Genomic DNA, 22,008 nt, shown 5'->3' with positions numbered 1-22,008 from the left:
GGATTTTTTTTTCCTTCAAATTTTAGTTTAAATGTAGTGACTAAATCGGGTCAGCCAAATGTGATCTTCACAATGATCATGAACTGTCCCCTAACACTGGGTGGGAAGAGACAGAACTGGTTTGAATCCCAGACCTGCTTTTATAGTTTTACTATGAGCAAGTTTCTTAACCTCTTTTAAAATGACATGATAACGCCTACATTTTCAGGTTATAAAAATAATGATTATTATTTTTAATAACTATTTTAAATGGTTATATTGTTATTGTATATATCATTATATTAAGTGCCTTCTATGGCTCAGTTATCAAAAGATGTGTTTATTCCTTCTCCAAATATTTATCATGTACCAGTCACTTTACATTAATGATCTCATTTAACTTTCATAACAACTCTTTTAACTTTCATAACAACTCTTTGAAATAAGTATTGTCATCTTCATGTTAAAGACAAAAGCTCAGAGAGGTTCAGTAACTTGCTCACTGCCACACAGTAACTCAGCAAGGATTACAACCCCTTTTGGTCTGATTTCAAAGCTTGAGTGAGATTAAAAGAGATAACATTTGCAAAGCTTCTAGCAATATGCTGATATAGAGCGGACATTTACTAGGTGGTCAATACAGTGCTAATGATGTTCCCTTGCCCAGAGTCCAAATTCTGGTCTTTGATCTGCTTGATTACTTATAGATTCCTTTCTTTGAAAAGGTGCACATTTCAACTGGAAGATGCAATGCAAACACCACCTGTGTCCTTATTGCTGGGGCTCTGAGTCACTAGGAAGAGATTTCTGTTTCCTTCTGGCAGTATCATTTGTTCTCACATGTATCAGCAGAAGTAGGTAGATGGCATGTTTGATGAGCCTTGGCAGCTACTGTCACGTTTCAGATACACTTCTTGAGAAACCACGCGGCTTCCTTGGGATAGACACCCTCTACTCAGCAACTGGTAGGTCCCTGCACTTAGGGATGCTTATTAAATGGCTGGGGCCTATCCTGAACTTCTGTTCCAATTATTCTCTGTATGCTATGGCTGACCCTTAATTGTTACCCCTCCCACTTTCTTCTTCAAAGCAGGGGCTACAAGACCTCCTCAGAAGCAGACAGGGGTAGGAGCTGGAGAAGAATTTAAAGTCCTAAATCCTTAGAGGGACTCATTAAAAGATTATCTTGCCTGGGGGAGTCTATGGTCAGTGAAGGGTAGCATGCAGGATGAATAAGAGGGATGAAGGAGAGGGGGGAATTGAAGGCATCTTCCAGAGGCTGGGAGCACCTGAAGGCCAGCCTCTCCGAGCTTTTTCTGCCACGAATCTCAATACTTCTCTACTCTGGAGCCTCTTGATCCCTCCCTGGATTCTATCTGCCCCGTGCCCTCAGCTTCTTAACCTCCCCCCACCACTCCCTGCCTAAATGCAGCTTTAGCTTGTAGTGACTTGCTTTTGTCTCTAGAGGGAGGCAATAGCATCTGGGAGGAAAGGGCACAGACTGGGGTCTTCTCTCACTTTACCAAAGGGTAGATTTTATTTTCCTTTAACTGGGAACAGATAAGTAACAACTTATTGGAACTGTATTTTAGGTGCTGCAAAGTATATCTCAGAGAAACATCATCTCTCCCCTCATCTACTGCACCCCCCAACCTTGGTAGCTGCTAGAAAAAAAGTGGCCTTGTCAGCCCTTCTTAATTTCTAGGGTAGAGGTGAGAAACAAAACAAAACAATAGTCAGGGAATACTTATGCTGCCACTCTCTTGGGTGCAATGGCACACATGTAAGAGATAGCAACAGGACTGGGTCCAAAGCCAGGGTTGGGGTAGGAGGAAGTCTAGACACTGAGCAGGTAGTTCGACACTTTCCTGTATGTAGTATTATATCTGAAACCTTGGTCTCATTAACACTGCCAGGGGGAACTGCAGAGTGAGAATTGGACTTAGGGTCCAATTCTTCCGGGCTGCATTAGGCTGATCAAAACATCACCCTAAAAAAAGAATGAAATAGTGCCATTTACAGCAACATGAATGGACCTAGAGATTATCATGCTAAGTGAAGTCAGTCAGACAGAGAAAGACAAATATCCTATGATGTCACTTTTATGTGGAATCTGAAAAATGATACAAATGAACTTATTTACAAAACAGAAACAGACTCACAGAAGTGGAAAGCAGATTTATGGTTGCCAAAGAGGAAAGGAGGGTGGTGGGGGGATAAATTAGGAGTTTGGGTTTAGCAGATATAAACTACTATAGATAAAACAGATAAACAACAAGGTCTTACTATATCGCACATGGAACTGTATTCAATATCTTATAATAATCTACAATGAAAAAGAATATATATTATATATATGTATAACTGAATCACTATGCTGTACACCAGAAACTAACACAACATTGTAAATCAAATATACTTCCATTAAAAAAGAAAAGAAATCACCCTAAAAGAAGAGGGGCTATTTCAAGAGTGTCAGACACACCAGTAATGAGGAAAATTGGCAGCTTAGTCATTCAGCTTCAGTCCCTGAACACCCTGGTTGAGACATTCTGAGCTATAGGAAAAGGGGAGAGAGTAAAGCAACAGAGGGAATTAACTAATCTTTTATTGAATATTCACTATACATGTTAAGCATTTGGCTGACACTTTCCAAATTTTACCTCCTTCAGTCATCTGAGCATTTCTAAGGCAGGTATTAACATCTCCAATCTACAGATGAGAAAACTGAAGTTCAGAGAGATGAAGTAAACTTCCCAAGATCACACAGCAACTAAGTGATGGAGCTGGGATACAAACTCAAAGCAATTTCACTCCAAAGCTCCTCTGCCCCTAAGGAAAAGAAGAAGGTCCTGATATTTAAAGGGTTTTACTTACATAGGAAATCCAAGATCTCTCTCTTCAATAAAACTCACATTTTGATGCTTTACCCATACAGATTCTTGTGTTTAAGGTGAAAACTAGGAAATATTTGTTTACATTTGGCAGTAAAGGGGATTATTAAAGTATTTTTCCACCTTTACAATTCCCCATATAATCCTCATGTTATGAACCCCTAAGAGAGGGAGTCTTATAGTGGGGATTTTAAACTCCAAAGGAAGTGTGTGTGTGTGTGTGTGTGTGTGTGTGTGTGTGTGTGTGTGTGTGTGTGTGTGTGTCTATTCTATGGTAGTGGCAGGGTCCTGGTAGCCCCTCCTATCCCATCATTTATATGAGTCAGGGAAGGAGGGAGTAAGGATAGCCTTCCGTCACACTAATTTAGAGCTTCTGGTCCAGAACTGCATCTTTGGAGCCACAGCTCTGGAGCTTTTGGCTTCTTCAAAGTTGAAGTTTGTCCCCGATTTCACAAGAGCACTGGGCTGGAGTGAACCAGACAGTCTTTCACAAATCCAAGTGGGACTTACACAACAGAATTTAGATAGGTGGGGCAGTTGTGTGTGTGTGTGTGTGTGTGCGTGTGTGTGTTCAGGTGGGAGGCAGAGACCTCACATGAGCGGCTGTGAGGGAGTAGAAGTGAGGTTGGTATATTCAGAGGCGAGTGAGGCGGTGTCAGACTAGCCCCACAGCAGCAGGAAAGCCAAGTGCCTGAGATGAGATGCTGGGAGACACCAAAGTTTATGTGAACTTCTTGTACTGACTTACCAAGGGGCTTCAGCTAATCTGTGTCCTGCATGACTTAGACTGGCCTCTCTAGACAGCCCCCCCTTCTCTAAAAATAAAAAAGACTTTCTGGCTACATAGTAGTTTAGGCAATGCTTTTCCTGCCTACCCAGGATGAGGTGCTGACCCAGGCCCAGCTGGGGGGGAAGCTTTATGGATGTTCCAGCTGCTTCTTGTCTGCACACCAGGCTCATTTGTGCCAGTTGAAAGGGCACAATAATAACAGTAGCAATTTAAATCGTGCTTCGTGCTTCTCGCTTTCCCCCTTGAAAAGTGGCGAAGTGACTCATCACCAGTGAATTGTCCCTCTCCATCCACCCCCTGACCTCTTTGCAGCAGTCTAGGCTGCTTCCCTGGGGGCTGAACTAGAAGCCAGTTCTTCCAGCGGCCCTTTAGCTGCAACTCAGCCAATGCCCCCCCCCGATAAATGTGTTAAAAAATGCGATGTATTGTTTTAATTTGAAATTCTCAGATGAGGCTGCTTGGAGGCATTAGAGCAGCATGAGCCCCATTAGGTAAACGCAGTGCCCCCCGCAAACATGAATAATACAAAATGGGGCCCATTCAAGAATCTTTTTGAAGGGGGGGCTCTGCTTGTTTTCCTATGTGCAGTTTGATATGGAGATGACTGGTTAGCTTGAAATTTACTACATATCAACTTCTGTGGGTAATGCCGTAAAAATGGGTCCGAGGGAGCTATGAAATCATTCCCTTATTCCATCCTGACCCTTCACCCCCATCCCCATCCCCAATTCCCCAGATCCTAGGGCTAGAAAATGCTCATTCTCTGTTCTTTCTTTCAGCACCAGCCTAAGGAGAGCTCCCAGAACTGGAGCTGGTGAGGTGCTTATGAGCCTAAGATAATTAAAGATTTTGAGGTGTCAACAAAACAGGTAATTAGGTGGAGAAGGTATCAGCTGTCTGGGAGACAAAGAAAGTAATTATGCTGAGCACTCTTGGTGCTGTCAATAAACTCAAAAGAAAGTTTGTTGCGAAATGATACTGTTTGATAAAGACTTCAATGCCTGGCATTGATGACTCTTGATGAGGCTGCTTGGTAGAGAAGAAAGATCTAGTGAGCTTGCCAAACCTGGGTTCAAATACCAATTCTGCCTCCCACTGGCTGTGTGACCTTGGAGAAGTTACTTAACTACTCTTGAGTTTGATGTGTGATGTGCAAAATAGTGAGAATCATAGCTCTATCTACCACATAAGATCAATGTGAGGACTCAAAGAGATAATGCATGTAAGAGCACTAGTGCAATGCCTGGTACACAATAAGTGCTTAATAAATGCTAACATTATTGTCAGAATCATTATTACTATTCTTACTATATACCAGGCATTCTGTACAGGAGCCCAAAGTTTAAAAGGAGAGACAAATAGTTGTAGTTCTGTATGATCATGTCATGAGAAGTATGAAGAGTGGAACTATGATAGCTCAAAGGAGGGTGCCCACAACTGGGAGGGAGGGGTACAAAAAAGCAGAGAAAGTTTTGTGAGTCCTGAGTTAGTTCTTAAAAAAATAAGTAGGAGTTTGTCATCAAGCCGAGGGTGAAAGGGATTCCAGGCAACTGCATCTGCCCACACAAAGCCAAAGAGGTGTGAAACAGCCAGGCCTTGAGCAAATAGTTGGGCTTTGCTGGGCACCACCTGGGATCTCCTGGAGGGGGGCGGGGAATCAGTGACCAAGAATCTTTGCAGTTTACTCCCACCAGCCCCTGCACCGCGCCTTAGGCGCCCTACCTGGCCAGTCACCTGCGGCGCCTTCCTCTTCTTTCCTCGAAGCAGTCAGGTAAGCTCACACCCTGCCCCAGTGGGCCTTGTGCACCCAGCGGTGGGCCAGGGGACCCAGACCGGGCAGGTCAGACCAGGGGGTGACCCTGCCCAGGTCGCGGGCCCCTATCTCCTTCCTTGTCCCAGTCCTGGAGCAAAGCCCCCAACTCCCGATTAAAAAAAAAAAAAAAAACCACCAAGCACACAGTCACCTAGGTTCTTTAGATAACCCAGTGCTCTCACACACCACACCCTTAAACTCACACGGCAACCCACCTCCAAGACACATGCTGTTTTCTGCCGTCCATCCTAGTATATACTCTGGCCGCAAGCATCCCCACCACACACATGAACACATCATACCCACCCAAAGACACACTCACACCGCACCGTCACACACAAACCTTTGAACACACTCGTGTATACAGAAAGACACTTTGCTCACTAACACACACACTACAACAAACACCGCCTGTAAATCCAAATTGACACAGCACAGCTAAGAGTAAACACACACCAAACATATACACACAAGCTTCAAAGGGCACACACACATACACACACTGCATACATATACACACCACAGCACGACCACAAACCCCGGCAGAAGCATACATCAAACATACCCACATCCAGACAGCACCCACAGAGTGACACTATAATCGGGCAGAAACATACAACCTGAAAACGTGCACACACAAACACCGCACAAACACAGGCTCCACGTCCGAGCACAAATCAAATGCACTTCACACCAAGCACTCAGACTAAAACATGCAACACACAGCCCACACCCAGCCACACACAGAACTCACACACAGGCGTACCTCACTCGCGCGCGCGCGCGCGCGCACACACGCGTACATGCATACATACATACACATATAGCCCGCCCTCTCCTTCCCTCCGGGCGGAAGAAAAGGGGGTGAGGATGGGAGGAGGGGGAAGAAAGGACAGGGGGATGGGCTGGCGAGGTGCTGCGGGCACAGCCGCTCTTTTCCCTTTGACTTGGGGTATTGCCCCCATCAACGCGCCCGTTCCCCATTCCCAAGCAAAGGTAGTGAGTGAGTTGGGTCCAGACGGGGTCCAGTCGGAACCCGGAAAAACTGGAAGGTCCGGGGAATCCGCCGGCGGCAGGCGGGCACGTGAGCTCTGCGGGGACCCTGATTCAGCGTCTGCTCGACCCCGCCTGAGGCTCCTCCTCCCTGAATCCTCCCCCAGACCCCGGTACCGCCTCGACCCCTGCTCCTGGCGGGGGAGGGGCGAGCTTGGGGGCGGGGGTGTGTGCAGGAGGGGAGTTATTTCTTCCTTCCCCTACCTGAGACGTTGAGCAACTGTTAGGGGTGGAAGCTTTTATTGGTTGCGAGAAGTAAGAAGTTTAGATCTGCAGACAAGCTTTTTACAAAACCTAATCTAGTTTGAAGACGTTTCTTAATGGAGAGCTCACTATTTTACAAGGCAAATAATTTTTACATAAAATGTAAAGGCTATTGGAAATCACTGACACCGTGCTGGGCACATAGTAGGGCGTTATAAATGTCCCTCCCTCTCGTTTTTGTCACCAAATCTGGCAGGGCTATTTGTAGCCCAGCACCAGCCCGCGACAGCTCTTGGGCAGTCGGTAAGCTCTTTTTCCTTAGCGCCCAAGGAAGCCCTCCTGAGAGCAGCCGCCTGGGCGGGGGAGCCACCGGCGGCAGGGGGCGGTAGAGTCACCGAGGGTGCTTTGTGCTGATGGCAAAGCCCCCACGGGAAATTCTGAGGTCCCCTCCGTTGTAGCGGGCTACAGGGGACTCCAGAATGCTCCGCGGCCAGATGGTCCTCTGGCTCCTGTCCTTTGCTTGCCTCCTTTCTATAGAGATGGATGGCAGATGAAGGCGAGGAGGAGAAAGGACCTTCGCCTGAGGCGGCGCATTGTGTAAAGCGCCTTGCCACGGAAGTGCACAAGCTTTGTAGTCGGTGTAGGTTCGAGTCCCAGCTCTGCCTATTGGCAGCTGACTTACCTCGGCAAGTTGCTGGCTTAGGTTTTGGGGTGGTTGCAAGTTTAAAGGAGGAAACAGATGTAAAGTGTTTATTCCGGTTAAGATCCCAAGGATGTCCATTCCCTCTCCCTCACCCTCATCAAGGATAAAGATTTGGGAGTTTGAGGAAGGGGGTGGGGATCTGAGGCTGGGAGGGAAATGTGGCCACCAGGTAATGCCTCCAAGCCAGAGGATGGACAGAGGTTCAATTAGCATTCACATTCTTAAGCAAGGTGGTGTGTTTAAGTGAAATTGCAGCACCAGTGATTTTAGTGATGCCACTCACTGACCACCAGAAATTTCAGGCCATAGCCCCAGTCCTTGTGGCTGAAGTGAGGCCCCTCCGCCCCTCACCTTACCCCTCACAGGGACTTCCTAATTCATTTCCCCACCCGGCAATCTTCTCCCCCTTTCCAAGTCACCACGTTTTTTTTTTTTAATTGTAGTGAACACTCATTGAATACTAGGCACATCTCCTCTTAACTTATGTGCCAGTGCCTAGTGCAGTGCCGGATACAACACAGGCTGTATACTTGCAGCAAGGCGATGCCCTGGGTGAAATCCCTTGGGAACACTGAGACTTAAGGGCACAGAGAGGGTTATCACAAGAAATCTAGAGAGAGAGGACTCCAATAGCAGCGCCCCAGGCACTGGGGGCATATAGGGCAGTGGCTGTTGGATAGGGGGCTATTCTATTACTCCTCAAAGCCCACTACCCATAAACCCTCCTGGAAGGGGGTTGTCTCACTGCAGCTGAGGCTTCTGCAGCCAATTAAGAAGAAAGCCTCTTTCCTGGAGGGCAGAGGCTCTGGCCAGCTAGCGAGTGAATCACTGTATCAGACTTGGGCAGCAGAGGTGGCTCTAAAGTGGCAGTGAATTAGTCCAAGATGGCAAGGGGAGATTACCTGAGTAATGATAAGAAGGGAGTTAAGGCAGCAGCCTGAGCCCTTAAGGCTGGAACTAAGTGGTAGATTGTCTATATACATCTGCCTAGAGTCAGCTCCTAACCTGTCTCCACACTTCCACTCCTCAGAGTCCCAAAAGATAGCCCAGGCAGCTTCTTAGAGGAAGTGGAGTGGAAAGCATCCTTCCTGGGGGATGTTTGGGAGACCTGGGTTCCAGATTTTGACTCTGATACTTGCTGTGTGACCTTAGGCAAGCCCTTTTACTTCCTACTCTCAACACCAGAAGGAAGTTAAGGAGGCCAGGGGCTCTGTGCCAGGCCTTGTGCTAAGTGTTTTACCAATGTTATTTCACACATTCTTCCCTGCAGAGCTATGGGCTGAGCATTTACTCCCCTATTTTGCAGTGGAGAAAACTGAGGCTGAGTGATATTCAGCCATCTACTTTCTCTTTAATATATCACGTAATCCTTATGTATTTATGTTACCAAGGCAATCACTGTAACTCAAGCCAATAACCTGCCAATTCTCTGCCTAAATTGGCTCCCTATGCACTTAGATTCAAATCATATCTCCTGGCTGCCCCCAATGCCAATTCTTGTTGCTTTCAAGGCAGTTGGCTACCTGGGTGGGTTTCTTTTTTCATCTTTGGTGACACACACCCACCCCAACTCAGATCTTTCCCTGGCATGTCAGTGTAAAAGCCCACATTAGAAAGCAAGCATCACCAGAATGATGCACCCCAGTATCAATCCCTTATCACAAGAATGGAGGAAGGGGAGCAAGCTGCCAGGGCCAGAAGGAGGGGCTGCAGAAAAAAACCAACAGGAGAGAGAGAGGATGCCAGGGACAAATTGGACTAGCTTCAAACTGCTGCTCCCTCCCTTTCTCCCCCTCTCCAGATCTGGTGCTCTAGGATGTATAAAGGGGCAGCACCCAGCCCATTTTCAGTGGGAGGAGAGGGAGAGATCCTCTCCTTCAAGGGAAGGGAAAACCACCCTGGGCATTCAAATTACATTCCTGTGTTGGGTAAGATTTATTTAATTACTGTGGAGTGGGAGTAGGGATGGGAAAGAGGAGTAGGGGAAGAGGGCACCTTCTTGGTAAGTGCTGGTGCTGAGGTGGTACTTAAAGTGAAAAGAGCGCCACCAATGCTGTTGCTCCAGCCAGAAGCTCTCACCCTTTGCTAGGAGATAAGAGATAGTTGCCACTGGGCTTCTAGGTTTCATTTCCAATCTAGATCCCTAAGAGCCACATCTCTGAGCCTTTAGGGACTGAGTCCATGTTTCTCTGGGCTCCCCCAGGACCTGTGTCTGCCAGGCGTCAGCACCTGCCCTCTATCCCTTCCCCTTTCCTTCCCTCCTCCTCTCCTTTGCTTAGGCTCTGTTCCTTCTCCTTCCCTCTTGCTGGGCTCACCCAGAGTCTCTGATATTCTTGACTCTCCTCTCCTCTTTCTTTTTTATTGCAGTCCCTCTGTGTCAACAACATTCTCCCTTTGTCCATTTACTTCATCCAGAAGAGTAGAAAATTCAGCTGTGAGGGGGTGTAATTGTTTATTTAAAATTCTCTCCACTTGAGATCTTGCATTTATAACCCTGTATTGCCCTTGTTGCATCAGATGAGAATATTTAGTGCTTACGAATAATACATTTTTGCTTGGCTGAATAGTGATTTGAATATATGATTGTTGGGCTCCAGATTAGAAGGAGGCATTTTTGGAAGCTGTATTAGGAGGTAAGAAGGTTTGGGCAGGTGTGAATGGCCTTCTGACTTCTCCAGGTGCAAAGAAGAAAAAGAAAGATGATGACTATAGTTGTGTGTGTGTGTGTGTTGGGGGGGGGGCGGTTACTGAGACCACTCTCATCCAGATTGGTAGAGGGCTTCTGTTTTCTCTTGCTGTTCATTGAACTCTGAGCAAAATGACCTTTTTGTCTCTGAGTTTGGAAGAACAGAGGCACTGGACAAGATGGGAAACAAGGAGAAGGAAGAGCAAGGCAGGGAGGGGAAGGGGGTTATTCCTTGTGCAGCCCTTGTGTGGAAAGGGCTAACGAGGGATGCTACTACCTGCCCCCCAATGCCATACAAGTCAGGGCAGAAGGGAAGGGATGAGGGCTAGCAAAAGGTGTGCTGAGCTGGGATCCGAGAGTTCTGGGCCTTCCTCTTGGCTCTGCCACTAATTACCTCTGTGCCCTTTGGTAAATTTCTTAGCCGTGTGGACCTCTGCTTCTGCCTTTCCTTCAGCAATAAGGTGAGGTTGTGTGGCATGGTCAGGGGGAGAGAAATTCGGAGTACCCAGAGAAAGGGACCTTTGGGCTGAATCTTGAAGGAGAAATCAGTTTTGAATAAAGGGAAGGAAGATTGTGGGGTACAATGAAAAGCAGTGGGAGTAGCCCAGGGAATTTAGCAAACAGGTATGCGTAAGGCACTGAGTTGGCTGCTGCGTGGAAAACTGAGATGAATCAGCCCCTGCCCCACCGCGGAAGACTTCAGAGAGAGAGTGGGGGAATCAGAGCGTCAGAGCTCATCGCTCTCACATTGCCGGCGGCAGCTCGTCCCAGGACGGGTCGTGTCGCGCCGCAGGACTGACCAGCGGGTCACGCAGCCATTATTCCCTGGCCGGACTAGGAGAGTCGCCAAGAGGTAGTGCAGGGGCAGGGCTCCAGGGGCCTGAGTGCAGCCCCTCGAGGGGCTAAAGTGGGAGGTGAGGGCACTCCAAGTGGAGGACCCGACGTGAGGGAGGGAGAGGAAGGCTGCGAGGGCTGAACAAGGTGCCCAGCTTTTCGCGTTCAAGGGCTCAAACGTGGAGCACGCAAGAAAGAGTGCATTTTTCGAATTCTCGGCAGGGGCAGGCGGCGAGAGTGGGTTTTGCGCGCCGCGGGGCTTTGTTTAACTTTGCAGGTTCTGCGCGCTCTTGAGCCACGTAGGGGCGGGACGCGCGGGGCGCAACCCCGCCTGACCGCGCTTGGCAGCCGCCACCTGTGGCGCAGGACAAGCCTTAAGGGGATGGCGCGAAGTCGCGGCCGGCCGGTTCTTGTCCGTCTTCCCCTCACCCTGCTCCCTCTCCCTCTGCGGTCACCTAGCTCAGGGTGGAGGGCAGACTGCCGGGCTGGGGCTCCATTAGAGAGGAATAGGGAGATCCGCTTAGACACCCCCACCCACTCACTGTGGCCCCTAGAGGCTTTCAGAAGGGCAGGGACGCTCTCTTTCCAGCTGTACACAGCGGCAGCGTGGCCCTGTGTCCTGGAGTTGGCTAAGTCCTGTGGAAGAATCAAAGACTGAGCAGATGGCAGATGGCAGATATGAGAACTGTGTCCCTACCGTGTTCTTAGATAAACAGGGTAATAATGAATTACACTGGTTGTGTTTGGGGGCTTGGAGATGCTCACAGACTTGTCCAAGGCCACTCAGCTGCTTAGTAACTAGGCAGACGTCCTGACTCCTGGTCTAGGTTTTGCTTTTTTTTTCTTTTTCTACTGTGTCATAGTCAAGATAGTGGTCTAATTTGAAGGAGGATAGATACAGGTGGTTAGACAGGCATTGATATTTAAAAAAATACGTTTATTTTACTGTAGTTTTAAAATACCATTCCTATCATGCATACTACCAGGGAAACATCTCCCACAGCCCCAGTTCCCTATGACAGCCACTCAGACAGAATTTTGAAGAAGAAAACTGCAGAAAATTGACTGCTTCTTAGGGGAGATACAATCAAAAGAGAAGAGAAGCAGGTGGGGGTGGGGGAACAAAGGTGGAGAGGTAGTTCTCACACAGATCCAGCAAACAACTTTATTCTGAAGGTTTCCTTGACAGATCTCTGTCCAAATTGTTTGGGGGAGGTGTCATCCCGTTGGTTGTTTCTCCCTCATGCCCACCCTGTAGAAGCCCCAGCTTGGGTCTGCAGGGGCAAATGCTTGATGGCCCTCTCTTTAATTCAGAGTCTCATTTCCCTCCTTCCCTGTGTTGTAGTGAATACATGGGAGAGGTCTATTCTGTGTATGTTTGGTGTGTGTATGTGTGTGTGTGTGTGTGTGTGTAACTGTGTAAGGGGAACGCATGAGGTTGTGTGTGTGTATGGATGTTTGTGAGAGGGAATGTGTGTGTCTGAAAGGGAATGTGTCTTAAAGGCAGAGGGCTTGGGGGACAGGGGAGTTGGGAAGACGGTGAAAATGAATCAGTTTACTGAATGCATACTGAAAACCTACAGCTGAATAAGGGTCTTCCCAGTGCTGGTGGACTTGAGGAAATAGTCAATTCTTAATATTCCTTAAAGGAATGATAGGAGAGAACATGTATTTAAATGAGGCAGGGAAGGATTCTGTTAGACCCAAGGGCTTTTCTTGATAGTCCTTCAGATTATTGACATTTGTGTGACCTCCAGCTAGGCTATAAGGTCCCAAGGGCAGGAACTGAGACTTTTCACTCTGGACGACTCCCCCCTTTCCTCCATCATTCCTAGCATGGATAGCTTACACACAGTGCTGAGGAAACCAAAGGTAGGGACTGAGTCCCTTCTGTGAGCCAGTTAAACTTTTTTTCTACATTTCAGAGTCTAGACTGATCCTCCCCAACCCCCACAGTTAGTTGCCTTGCATTTCTGATCATGAAAGAACCAGCAAAGAAACAGTTCAACTCATCCCCTCTGAAAGTGTGCCTCCTGCTGACAGGGGGTGAGTACCCCTTTTCACCTTCAATGGATGGTGCAAGGGCACTCTTCAGTGGGCACTATCTGCTCCATTCCAGGTAGCAGCACTTCTGCTGTCTTCCTTTCGAATTTGACTCTCAGGTATGAGGGGGTGGGAGCACAATCCCTCACCTTGGTACAGCACTATATCCTTTGGGGGATTCTTTCATCTCACCCTCTCTTTTATTTAATCTTTACTACAGCCACACCTAATAGTTATCATAGTTCTTATTTTGTAAGGTGATGAAACTGAGGTTCAGAAAAGTGAGATAATTAGCTCCAAGTCACTTGGTTGATGAGTGTGCGAACTTATATGTGGTAAGGTTGGGATTTGAACCCAAGTTCTAGTCTATATCTCAGGATCTTTTCAGGAATGTCAGCTTAGGGAGTGGGCTGAGGTGAGAGATGTAATGGGAGGAATAAATAGGGCTTCTGGTGCCTTTCTCCTCTATCCACTCCTCTCCTCTACCTTTCATAATAGTGTTTTTCAAAAACCATATATATCTGTATCTTTATATCTGTCTATTTATCAATCAATCTATCATTGTCATTTATCTGCCTGTCTGTCTGTCTGTCTGTCTATCTATCTATCTATCTATCCTGTCTACCAATCATCTACTTTCATTCTAACTTCCCAAGACTAGTGTGTATCAAAAAAAGACCTCAAAAATTCAGCCACCTCCTTAGAAAAAAAAGGTAGTCTTGACTCAGGCCATCCCAGTTCCAGGCAGTAGTTGTTGGTAGTGTACCATGGTTTGGTGGAAAGGGCAAGACCAGGCCTGAGGATAGGCTGATTCCCAGATCGTATTCTTCCATGGCATGTTTGTGCAACTTCAGGCAAGTTACAACCGCTCCAGAGCCCTAAGTTTGTTGTTATCAGTAAAATGGGAAACATAATACCCAACCTACCTCGTTCCCAGGGGCTGTTGTGAAAATGAAGTGGCATGATTCATTTATCCATGAATCACGAATAGCTGTTTTAATTACAAGACCTTTATGTTCTCTCAAAACTGTCAGAGTTTATAATCCTATGATTCACCCAACAAACACATTGAACACCTACTGTGTGCTAGGGTCTGGAAATAACGGGCATAAGGAAAGCTTTTGGGAAAATGAAAAGCATAAGAAAAGTTAGACATTAAAAAAATTACCTCCTATTGATAGAACATCTTATGTTTTTACTCCTTTTTTTTTTTTTTGCCACGACTATTAGAAGCAGCAACTAAAAGGGGGGAATAAAAGATACACGATAACACAGCTTGTAATGCCAGCACTATTATGCACTCTGACACATACTGCAGATAACAGTGAGAATATCTATATTTTGTTGTATTTGATGTTACATTACCCTGTTTACACTATTCTTTGGGCTGTTTATAGCATAAAGGTTGCTTTTCACCATCCTGAGCTTGAGTTGTTTCTTTAGTCAATAAAATTTTAAAAGGGCATCCCACGTTCTATAGAATGACGACTGTACTCATTTTACAAAGAGATTGTAATTTGTGGTGGCTATCTGCCTTCAGATATGTCCTCCCCTGGCTTATCGAATTAGGCTTTGATTATGTGTCCATTTTTTTATTTCATTATTTAGCTATGCATTATTTTGTAGCTATTAAGAGCAAAGGTGTATGGGGCAGTGTAAAGCACCCTCGGATTGAGAAGAACTGGGTTCTTGTCTAGAGTCTGCTGTTAAATTGTGGTGTGGCCTTGGACAAACTCCTGTCTCTCTTTAGCCTCAGTTTTTTTGAACTGTAGAATGGAAACTTTGAACTAGTTTATGGCTAAGGTTCCTTCTTTCTCTGATCCATTCTAATATTCTAAGCAGTTCTGAAAACATTTTCTGAAGCCAGAGCTTTTCTGAATATATTTTAACAATGCTACTGCCAGTTTATGAGCTTCTGCTATGGCATGATGGGCTAACTCCATGTATTGTAGAATGCTGTCCCCAAATTTAATTATCTTGGGGCATTACCACCACATAAGGTAAAATGAGCCATTATGTTCATCACGACTGCAGCCTTCGCTGAAATGGAGGTTATGGGATAACAACTTAAAGGCTAACTCATTAATGCTCAAGGATGAATGAGGTAATGTGCCAGAAAACCAAATTGGTGCCTGAATGTTTTCATCTAGAGACCTGTATCTCTTTCCCATGTTGTGATATATTAATGGGGATGTCTTTATCCATTGTCACTGCCTCTAGACATTTGAATAACATAGATGCAATGCCTTCTGGGCACTCAGCCCTGTGCACTATCAATTTCTCAAACTCCAAAGATCTTTCAATGGCTAGAAGCAAAATTCTGATGGTGCCATAAAGTGCCTAATTTATAAGGGTTCTAACGATGGCATCAGTGCAGTCCTATATTTTCTCATAGATGTTTACTAGTGAGCACTGCACCATCCCTAACTACTTGATGGGGACAATGGAGTAAATTAGTCTTCCAAATTGTAAAGGCTGTGGATTTATGCCTCGCTGAGACATTTCTGTCCTCGCGATATCGAAGTGGGGTGACCTTTCTGACGTTAATTTGTTTCTCCATCTGTGCCATGCATTTCAGGAGGATGTGAGGAACAATCTTGATGTCACTCATGTGTGTTTCCCCTTTTTGTGTTGCTGGAGACTTGATCTGGGTGTGCTTTTGTTCTTTGTTCAAATTCTCTCTTGGTATCTGCTAATATCCTAGCCCTTTTACTGAGCCAAATGAAATTATATATTCTTTTCCTAGTGACAATGTGAAATTGGGTAGTTTGAAAGACAAATAAAATTTGAGACTTATAAGCATTTTACTGATCTGAATAATAGCATTTGAAAAATTGACCTGTGCAGTTAGTTTTTCTGAATTTTATCAAATGATTTTTTTGTACTTGACCCTGATGCCATTGGAGATTGAAGAAGAAAGACCTATTCCCAACAGTCTCCTGAGATTATTTTTACCTGTTTTAATTTAATTCAAATTTAGTAGAGATTAAACAGAGTAGGTCTTTGGGTGCACTGATACAAATTCTAATTTTATGTAATTACTTTTGAAACCTGATATTTTCTGGTAAAGTCAGGCCCTCTGCAAAGAACCTTCAATATCAATGTGTATATTAAAAACCAATGCTAAATATCACACATACATTATTCTTTTAATTCTTACACAACTGCTGAAATGGGTACTGCATCACTTCCCCATTTTAGAGAGGAAGCCACTGAGGCTCAGAAGTTTCAACAGACTTTCCTAAGAACACACAGCTAAAAAAAACCCCATTAAAGCTTGGCTTTGAGCTCAGTTCTATTTAGCTCTAACTCCAGGGGCCATTACAGATATTTGTTTAATGATATATATATATATATATATATATATATATATATATATATATATATATATATATATATATATATATATATATATATATATATATATCAAATATATATATATTTGCAAATGTCTTGAATTCTAGGCTGAAACTGAGAGGGCTTGCTTTCATTGTCCTTCTTGAGTATCTTTTTGATGTTATGGTCACTTCAGGCCAGTGCCAGGGCAGGCTGAAGGGGGAAGGAGAAGACACTTTGGAGCAAGAGAGATCTCTTGGCACCTTGTTCTTGGTGAGGAGCCTCCTTTTGTAATCAGCTTGGAAAATCAGGCCCAAGGACAAATATTCAAATCTCATGAATCTGTTATGTGCCTCTCATAGTGTGGCACCCTATTTTTTGGTCCCCCTCCTCACCTGCCCATCTGCGTCTTGTCTGGGGACACTGGCCTCCCTAATTCTGCTTCTGTCGTATATTCTACTGGTGCCTTGAAATGGTTGAAGGCAAACAAGACAGTGTCAATTTTGATGGCAGAATTATGGCATATGATTGCTCTTAAGTTTAGCCCTGTATCTTTGAGCAGGAGGCAATGACAAACGATTTATTCTAAGGCCTTTGATTTCCTTTGGAATTGTAAGCATCTAGGCTGACTCATCTCTCAAAGGCTTCTCTCTCTCTCTCTCTCCCCCTCTCTCTTTGGCTGGTGTTGTTTTGAGGTTCTCTTGTTTGTTCTCACCTCATTTTTTGGGGGCGAGAGGATTTGATTTTCATCTTTTCGGCTGAAAGAATCAGCTATACTCTTTGGAGGACCAGATCTTATAAGCCTCGGCAAGAAGAAATAGCTGCAACTCCAAAACAGGTACAAAAATGTCTGGATTGGGGTAAGGGGAAAAGGGGAGCCATGTTAGTAAAATTAAGCCAGAGCTAGGCTGCGTGTGTCGGAATGAGACCCTTGGTTAATTGGTTTTGGACCTACTATTATGAGTGGAGGATTACTAGCAGCTTAGTTTGGGACTGTGGTTAGGTTCTGTGCATTTGGCTTTGGTTAAAATGGTCATTTTGTGGATACAGTTTGGTGGTTGGGCTTAGGGTCCAGGGGATGGTGCTTTGCAGTTGAAGGACATTTAAAAAGATCCATGCTAAGAATTTTCCTCTTAGCTCAATTTAAGAGCCATAGAAATACTCCTCATTCTATTTCATACTGAACTTCAGTTATCCGGCAAGTGTTTATTTCTGACATGTGTGAATTTGACCATTAAAGAAAGTGGGCAAAAGAGGATTTTGGAAACAAAATAAGTGAGGGTTTTTTTTTTTTTTTGGACAGAGCTTATTTAAATAGATTATTGAATGATAAACTTCCACCTACCTTTTCTCTGTCAAAGCTACATTACCTGATCTTTGGAGTTTAAGCACCCCCCCAATAATATATAGACTATTATCATAAAATTCTATGGGAAAAGGGGCTGAGAAAAGTGGCATGTGACCACTTCCCTTCTTGTCAAAAGATTTAGTTCCCCATGTCCCAAATTATCTTCTCCATCAGGAACAAGCATCCACGCACTCACCCAAACCATAAACTTTGGAGCTATCCTTTCCTCTACAATAAATTCTCTAAGTCTTGTCAACTCTACCCATAAAATCCCAGGCTTTCTACCCAAACCGTGCTTTTCACTACTCTGTGATTTTTCCAAGCTGCAGCTCTGACTCTGTAACTTCCCAGTTAAAACCCTGTGGTAGTTCTCTATTGCCTTCAGGAGAAAGTCCAGCTCCTTCACATGGCTTATAGGGCCATTCATGATCTCATTCCTGCCTATCCAGATTTATCTCCTTCTAGCCCCTTTATAGAGCTTTATGAATATAACAACCTCTCTCCCATCTCCTTGCCTTTGCACAAGATGTTCTCTCTTTCTGTACTCTCCCCCCTCCCTGTCTCCAAGCAAACTTAGATGTTTCCTCCTTTCTGCTTTCACAGTAGTTTGTTTATATCTTGGCCGATTGACTTATCACAAGGTTTTGTAAATTGTTGCTAACCTGTGTATCTCCTTCATGGCACTGTTAAATCCTTTATGAAAAGAGTATTATTATTTTGCTCATATTTTAATCTTTAGTGCTTGGAACAAAGTGGGCAATTAATATTTTTTTCTTTTTCTTTTCTTTTTAATGCATGCATGAAATAACAAACTAATAATAGAGGTGAGGATGTGCAGGAAAGAATGCTGTGTGGGGTCTATGGAGATCCCCACTGGGGGGTTCTGGGAATCCTGGGAGCAGTATGAGATAGTGGGTATCATGGAGAAGGGCTGTATAAAAACAGATTTGCCAGTGCACTAAGACAAACTTCACTCTACCCATCCTGTATGGGAGTTTCATTAGAAATGGCCTGGAAATGATGCTTGTTTGTTTTGGTACAAACTGGGGTTTTTTTTCCCAGGAAAAATAATATAATCAAGTTGTACAATTTTTGTAAATAGATAAAAGGCAAAAGGCAAACAAAATCCCTTCACTTAATACAGATACTGCTAGTAATTAGGTACATTTCTTTCAGTCTTTTATTTTTATGCATTTTTTCTCACATAGTTGTAATCATAATTAATACAATTCTGTATTTTATATTTGTTGTTCAAAAGCTCTTTGTAAACATCACTTTAATGATTGCATAACTTTCCATACTGTGGCTCTTCCATAATTTATATAACTAGTCTCCTTGGTGGGCTAGCTTTTTTTTTTTCCCTTGATTTTTTACTGTTATGGCTCATTTGCATATGATTTTTCCTGTCTGTAGGAAGTTTTCATTAGGATAGATTCCTAGAAAGGGAATTACTGGGTCAAAGGGCCTGGGGATGATTTTTGGCTTCAGACTCATGTGTTCAGTTTGCTTTCTAGAAGAGCTGTACAAAATTTACAGGGCTTCTAACCTAGATGAACATGCCCATTTCACCCAAACTGGACAGCATCAAGCATTATTAAAAAAATAAACTCCATCAATGTTCTAAATAATTAATGGGAAAATATTACTTTATTCTTATCTTAATGTGCCTTTTTAAATTGGGAGTAAGGTTGGGTTTTTTTTTTTAAATCTTTTTTCTTCTTCTGCCGCTGCTTTTTTTTTTTTTTTTTTTTTGCCTCTGATTAGGTTTTCTCTTTTCTGGACTGTGGGATTGTCAGTTCAGGGCTGATGTTTTTTGAAGTTGGATTTTTTTTTTTTAAATAAGCAACCAGAGGCAGCTCTGCTTGAGAGTGAAGCCGCCTCCCAGTTTTCCCTCCCCCTTTCCCACCCTTCCCCCCATAGTTCCCTCCACCAGGTCCAGTGACAATTGGATGATGCAGCCTTGATAATCATCCGGTTCCAGAATGGGTGGCTGCATTCCTTTTCTGAAGGCAGCAAGGACACTGTGCCCCAGAATCATGCCCCCTTTACTGTTGGTGTCCGCCTTTATTTTTTTAGTGAACGTCTTGGGAGGAGCCCCAGGACACAACCCGGAACGCAGGACGAAGATGATATCAATACACAGCCTCTCCGAGCTGGAGCGTCTGAAGCTGCAAGAGACTGCTTACCACGAACTCGTGGCCAGGCAATTCCTCTCTGAATTCAAACCTGAAAGAGGTGAGCAGTACCCCGGGATGTGGCATCCTCGCCTTCGGGGCCGAGTGGACCCCCCGGGCGGGACGAGTTGGGGGCTCTTCTCTGGTCTCGGACTTGGTTGGTTCTCCAGGCTCCAGGAGAGCTGAGGGAGCGGGAGTTGAAGGGTGTTTGTTGAATTGGGAAGTGGTAAAGATTAGTTGAGTTGGGTCGAAGCCTGGGGGCTTGAGGGCAGTAAGACAGGCAGATATCAGAGACAGACAGGTGGACAGAGGACAGGTGAAGAGACAGACGCACCAGGTGCGGTGCTATAAAGAGCCAGAACGAGATGGAGGCGCAGAGGGACCCTCAGAGAGGACTGGGGCAGACAGAGATAGCGCGGTTGAGAGACGAAGAGTAAGGGGAGAAAGCGAGATAGTGGGAGAGAGACACGCGCCAATCCCTGGGTAGAGCGGGAGGGCGTGCGGGTGCAGGGAGCGGCGGCGAGAAGTGCGCTGGGATTGCTGTCCACCTCTGCTGGCTGAGGAGGAGGGCGGGCAGGGAGGGAGCGCGACCCGGCTCCGGACGGGGGTCGAACGCGCCCGGTATCTTAGCGGTGCAGGCGCAGATTCGGTGGCTGAGGGGAGGAGGGCGGGGGTCGCGCGAGCGGAGGAGCGCCGCTGCAGTGAGGAAAAGTGCAGGGGGCTGCAGGCTCGCCAGCCGCGCGCGGCAGGAGCAGCCTAAAAGGAGCGCAACTAAGGGCTAGGAGAACCCGCAGGCAGCCGCCACTGCGTGTGTCGGAGGGCGGGGACAGCAGGTGTCGCCGCTTCTCCCGCCGCCGCAGCGCGGGGAGCCGATGGCATCCCGGGAGCGAGCGCACCTGCAGTAACTTAGCGACCCCTCCTCGCGGCGGCGCCGCAGGCAGAGCCCCTCCCCTCGCCTGTTGCACTGTCCCGCCGCCTCTGAGCCCAGGAATTTACGCTTTCAGCGTTGTGTTGAGATACTGCTGGTGCGTAACAATATGCGCGCCACGCACGCGGCGCCTTAGATGGTCTGGTTTGTTTAAATTCTTGGAGTCTCATATGCGGTAGATAGGATTGGTCCCGTTTTCAAACGGGGAAACTGAGGCTGAGTGAAAGCAAAACACTTCGGGTGCTGGACAGAGCTGTTTGTCCCGCTTTCCTCCTCAGTCTCTGTGGATCAATGCATTGCGATGTTTTAGTCACTTATCAAATCCCATTTGTGTGAAAGTGCGTGTATTTTCTTTTTCTCTTCCCATAGCTCTACCTGTTGACCGTCCAAACACCTTGGAGAAGTGGTTTTTGATTCTGAGAGGACAAGAGAGGGGTGAGGGCCTTTCATACTTTCCTTAGAAAAGAAGTGAAGTCTTGCACCCCTCCTGTTTTGCGTCCCTGGCTACTGGAGACAGGGCGGGGCCCACTGCCCCTGGGGGCACTCACCCCCCTTTCAGAAACCCCGCAGGGGATGATTTCAGGAAATGGCGCACCAGCTGCAGGCATGACGGGCGGTCCCATCATATCTGTCTAAGCCTTCTCCGTGGATCACCCCAGACAGGTCGCCCAGAAGAAATTGCCCTCATTGCTTCAAGGTGGTCACCTCCTGGCATGACTTAAGGCAGGGACTCCGTCGGAGTAGTTGATGGAGCTGAGTCCTTCAGCCAAACCTCTTCAGGGTCTTTTTGGCTACCTCCCCTGGGAGAAATGCTGTGGGTCTGGCGGGTTGGGGTTGACAGGGGCGATTGCTTAGAGGAGTGCTACAGCCCCTTGCAGTTCCTCTGGACTTAGGCGCTACAGAGCGTTGACGTTTCTCATTCTTTCTCTCTCTGGCTCCTCAGCCGCATCACTCAAGACTTTTGGCATTCGCCTGGAAGAGGTGCTGGTGAACGAGCTTACCCGCCGCAAGCAACTTGAACTGAGAGCCGCGATGCAGACTGAAGAAGCCACCCGTCAGGCTGCGGGCCGTCGTCGGGGAAACGTGGTGCAAAGAATGTTTGGCCGCATCCGGCGCTTTTTCAGTCGCAGACAAGAAGAGCCCTCATTGCCCCGGGAGTTCACCCGCCGTGGGCGTCGAGTGAGTTAAACCCTCCAGGTTTCAGGCAGGGGCCCTCCCCGAAG

At 46.1% G+C, this 22,008-nt stretch overlaps 1 protein-coding gene across 3 annotated transcripts in view; it reads left to right on the top strand.

Moving 5' to 3' along the window:
- Positions 1-22,008, top strand: part of ARHGAP36 (Rho GTPase activating protein 36) — a 182,707-nt gene that overhangs the window by 154,746 nt on the left and 5,953 nt on the right. For 2 of the 3 annotated variants that reach the window (XM_064482702.1, XM_064482701.1), the window contains 3 exons: positions 19,760-19,918; positions 21,155-21,220; positions 21,729-21,964. In XM_064482702.1, the coding sequence (XP_064338772.1) occupies positions 19,810-19,918; positions 21,155-21,220; positions 21,729-21,964 (411 nt within the window). In that variant the 5' untranslated portion in view covers positions 19,760-19,809. Of the gene's footprint in view, positions 1-19,631; positions 19,919-21,154; positions 21,221-21,728; positions 21,965-22,008 lie in introns of those variants that run through there. The other variant, XM_031445419.2, reaches the window with a different exon arrangement.

The sequence above is a fragment of the Camelus dromedarius genome, chromosome X (genome assembly GCF_036321535.1).
Source record: "Camelus dromedarius isolate mCamDro1 chromosome X, mCamDro1.pat, whole genome shotgun sequence".
NCBI lineage: Eukaryota > Metazoa > Chordata > Mammalia > Artiodactyla > Camelidae > Camelus > Camelus dromedarius.
Note: the sequence above shows the minus strand (reverse complement) of the source record. Positions and strands in the feature narration are given on the sequence as shown.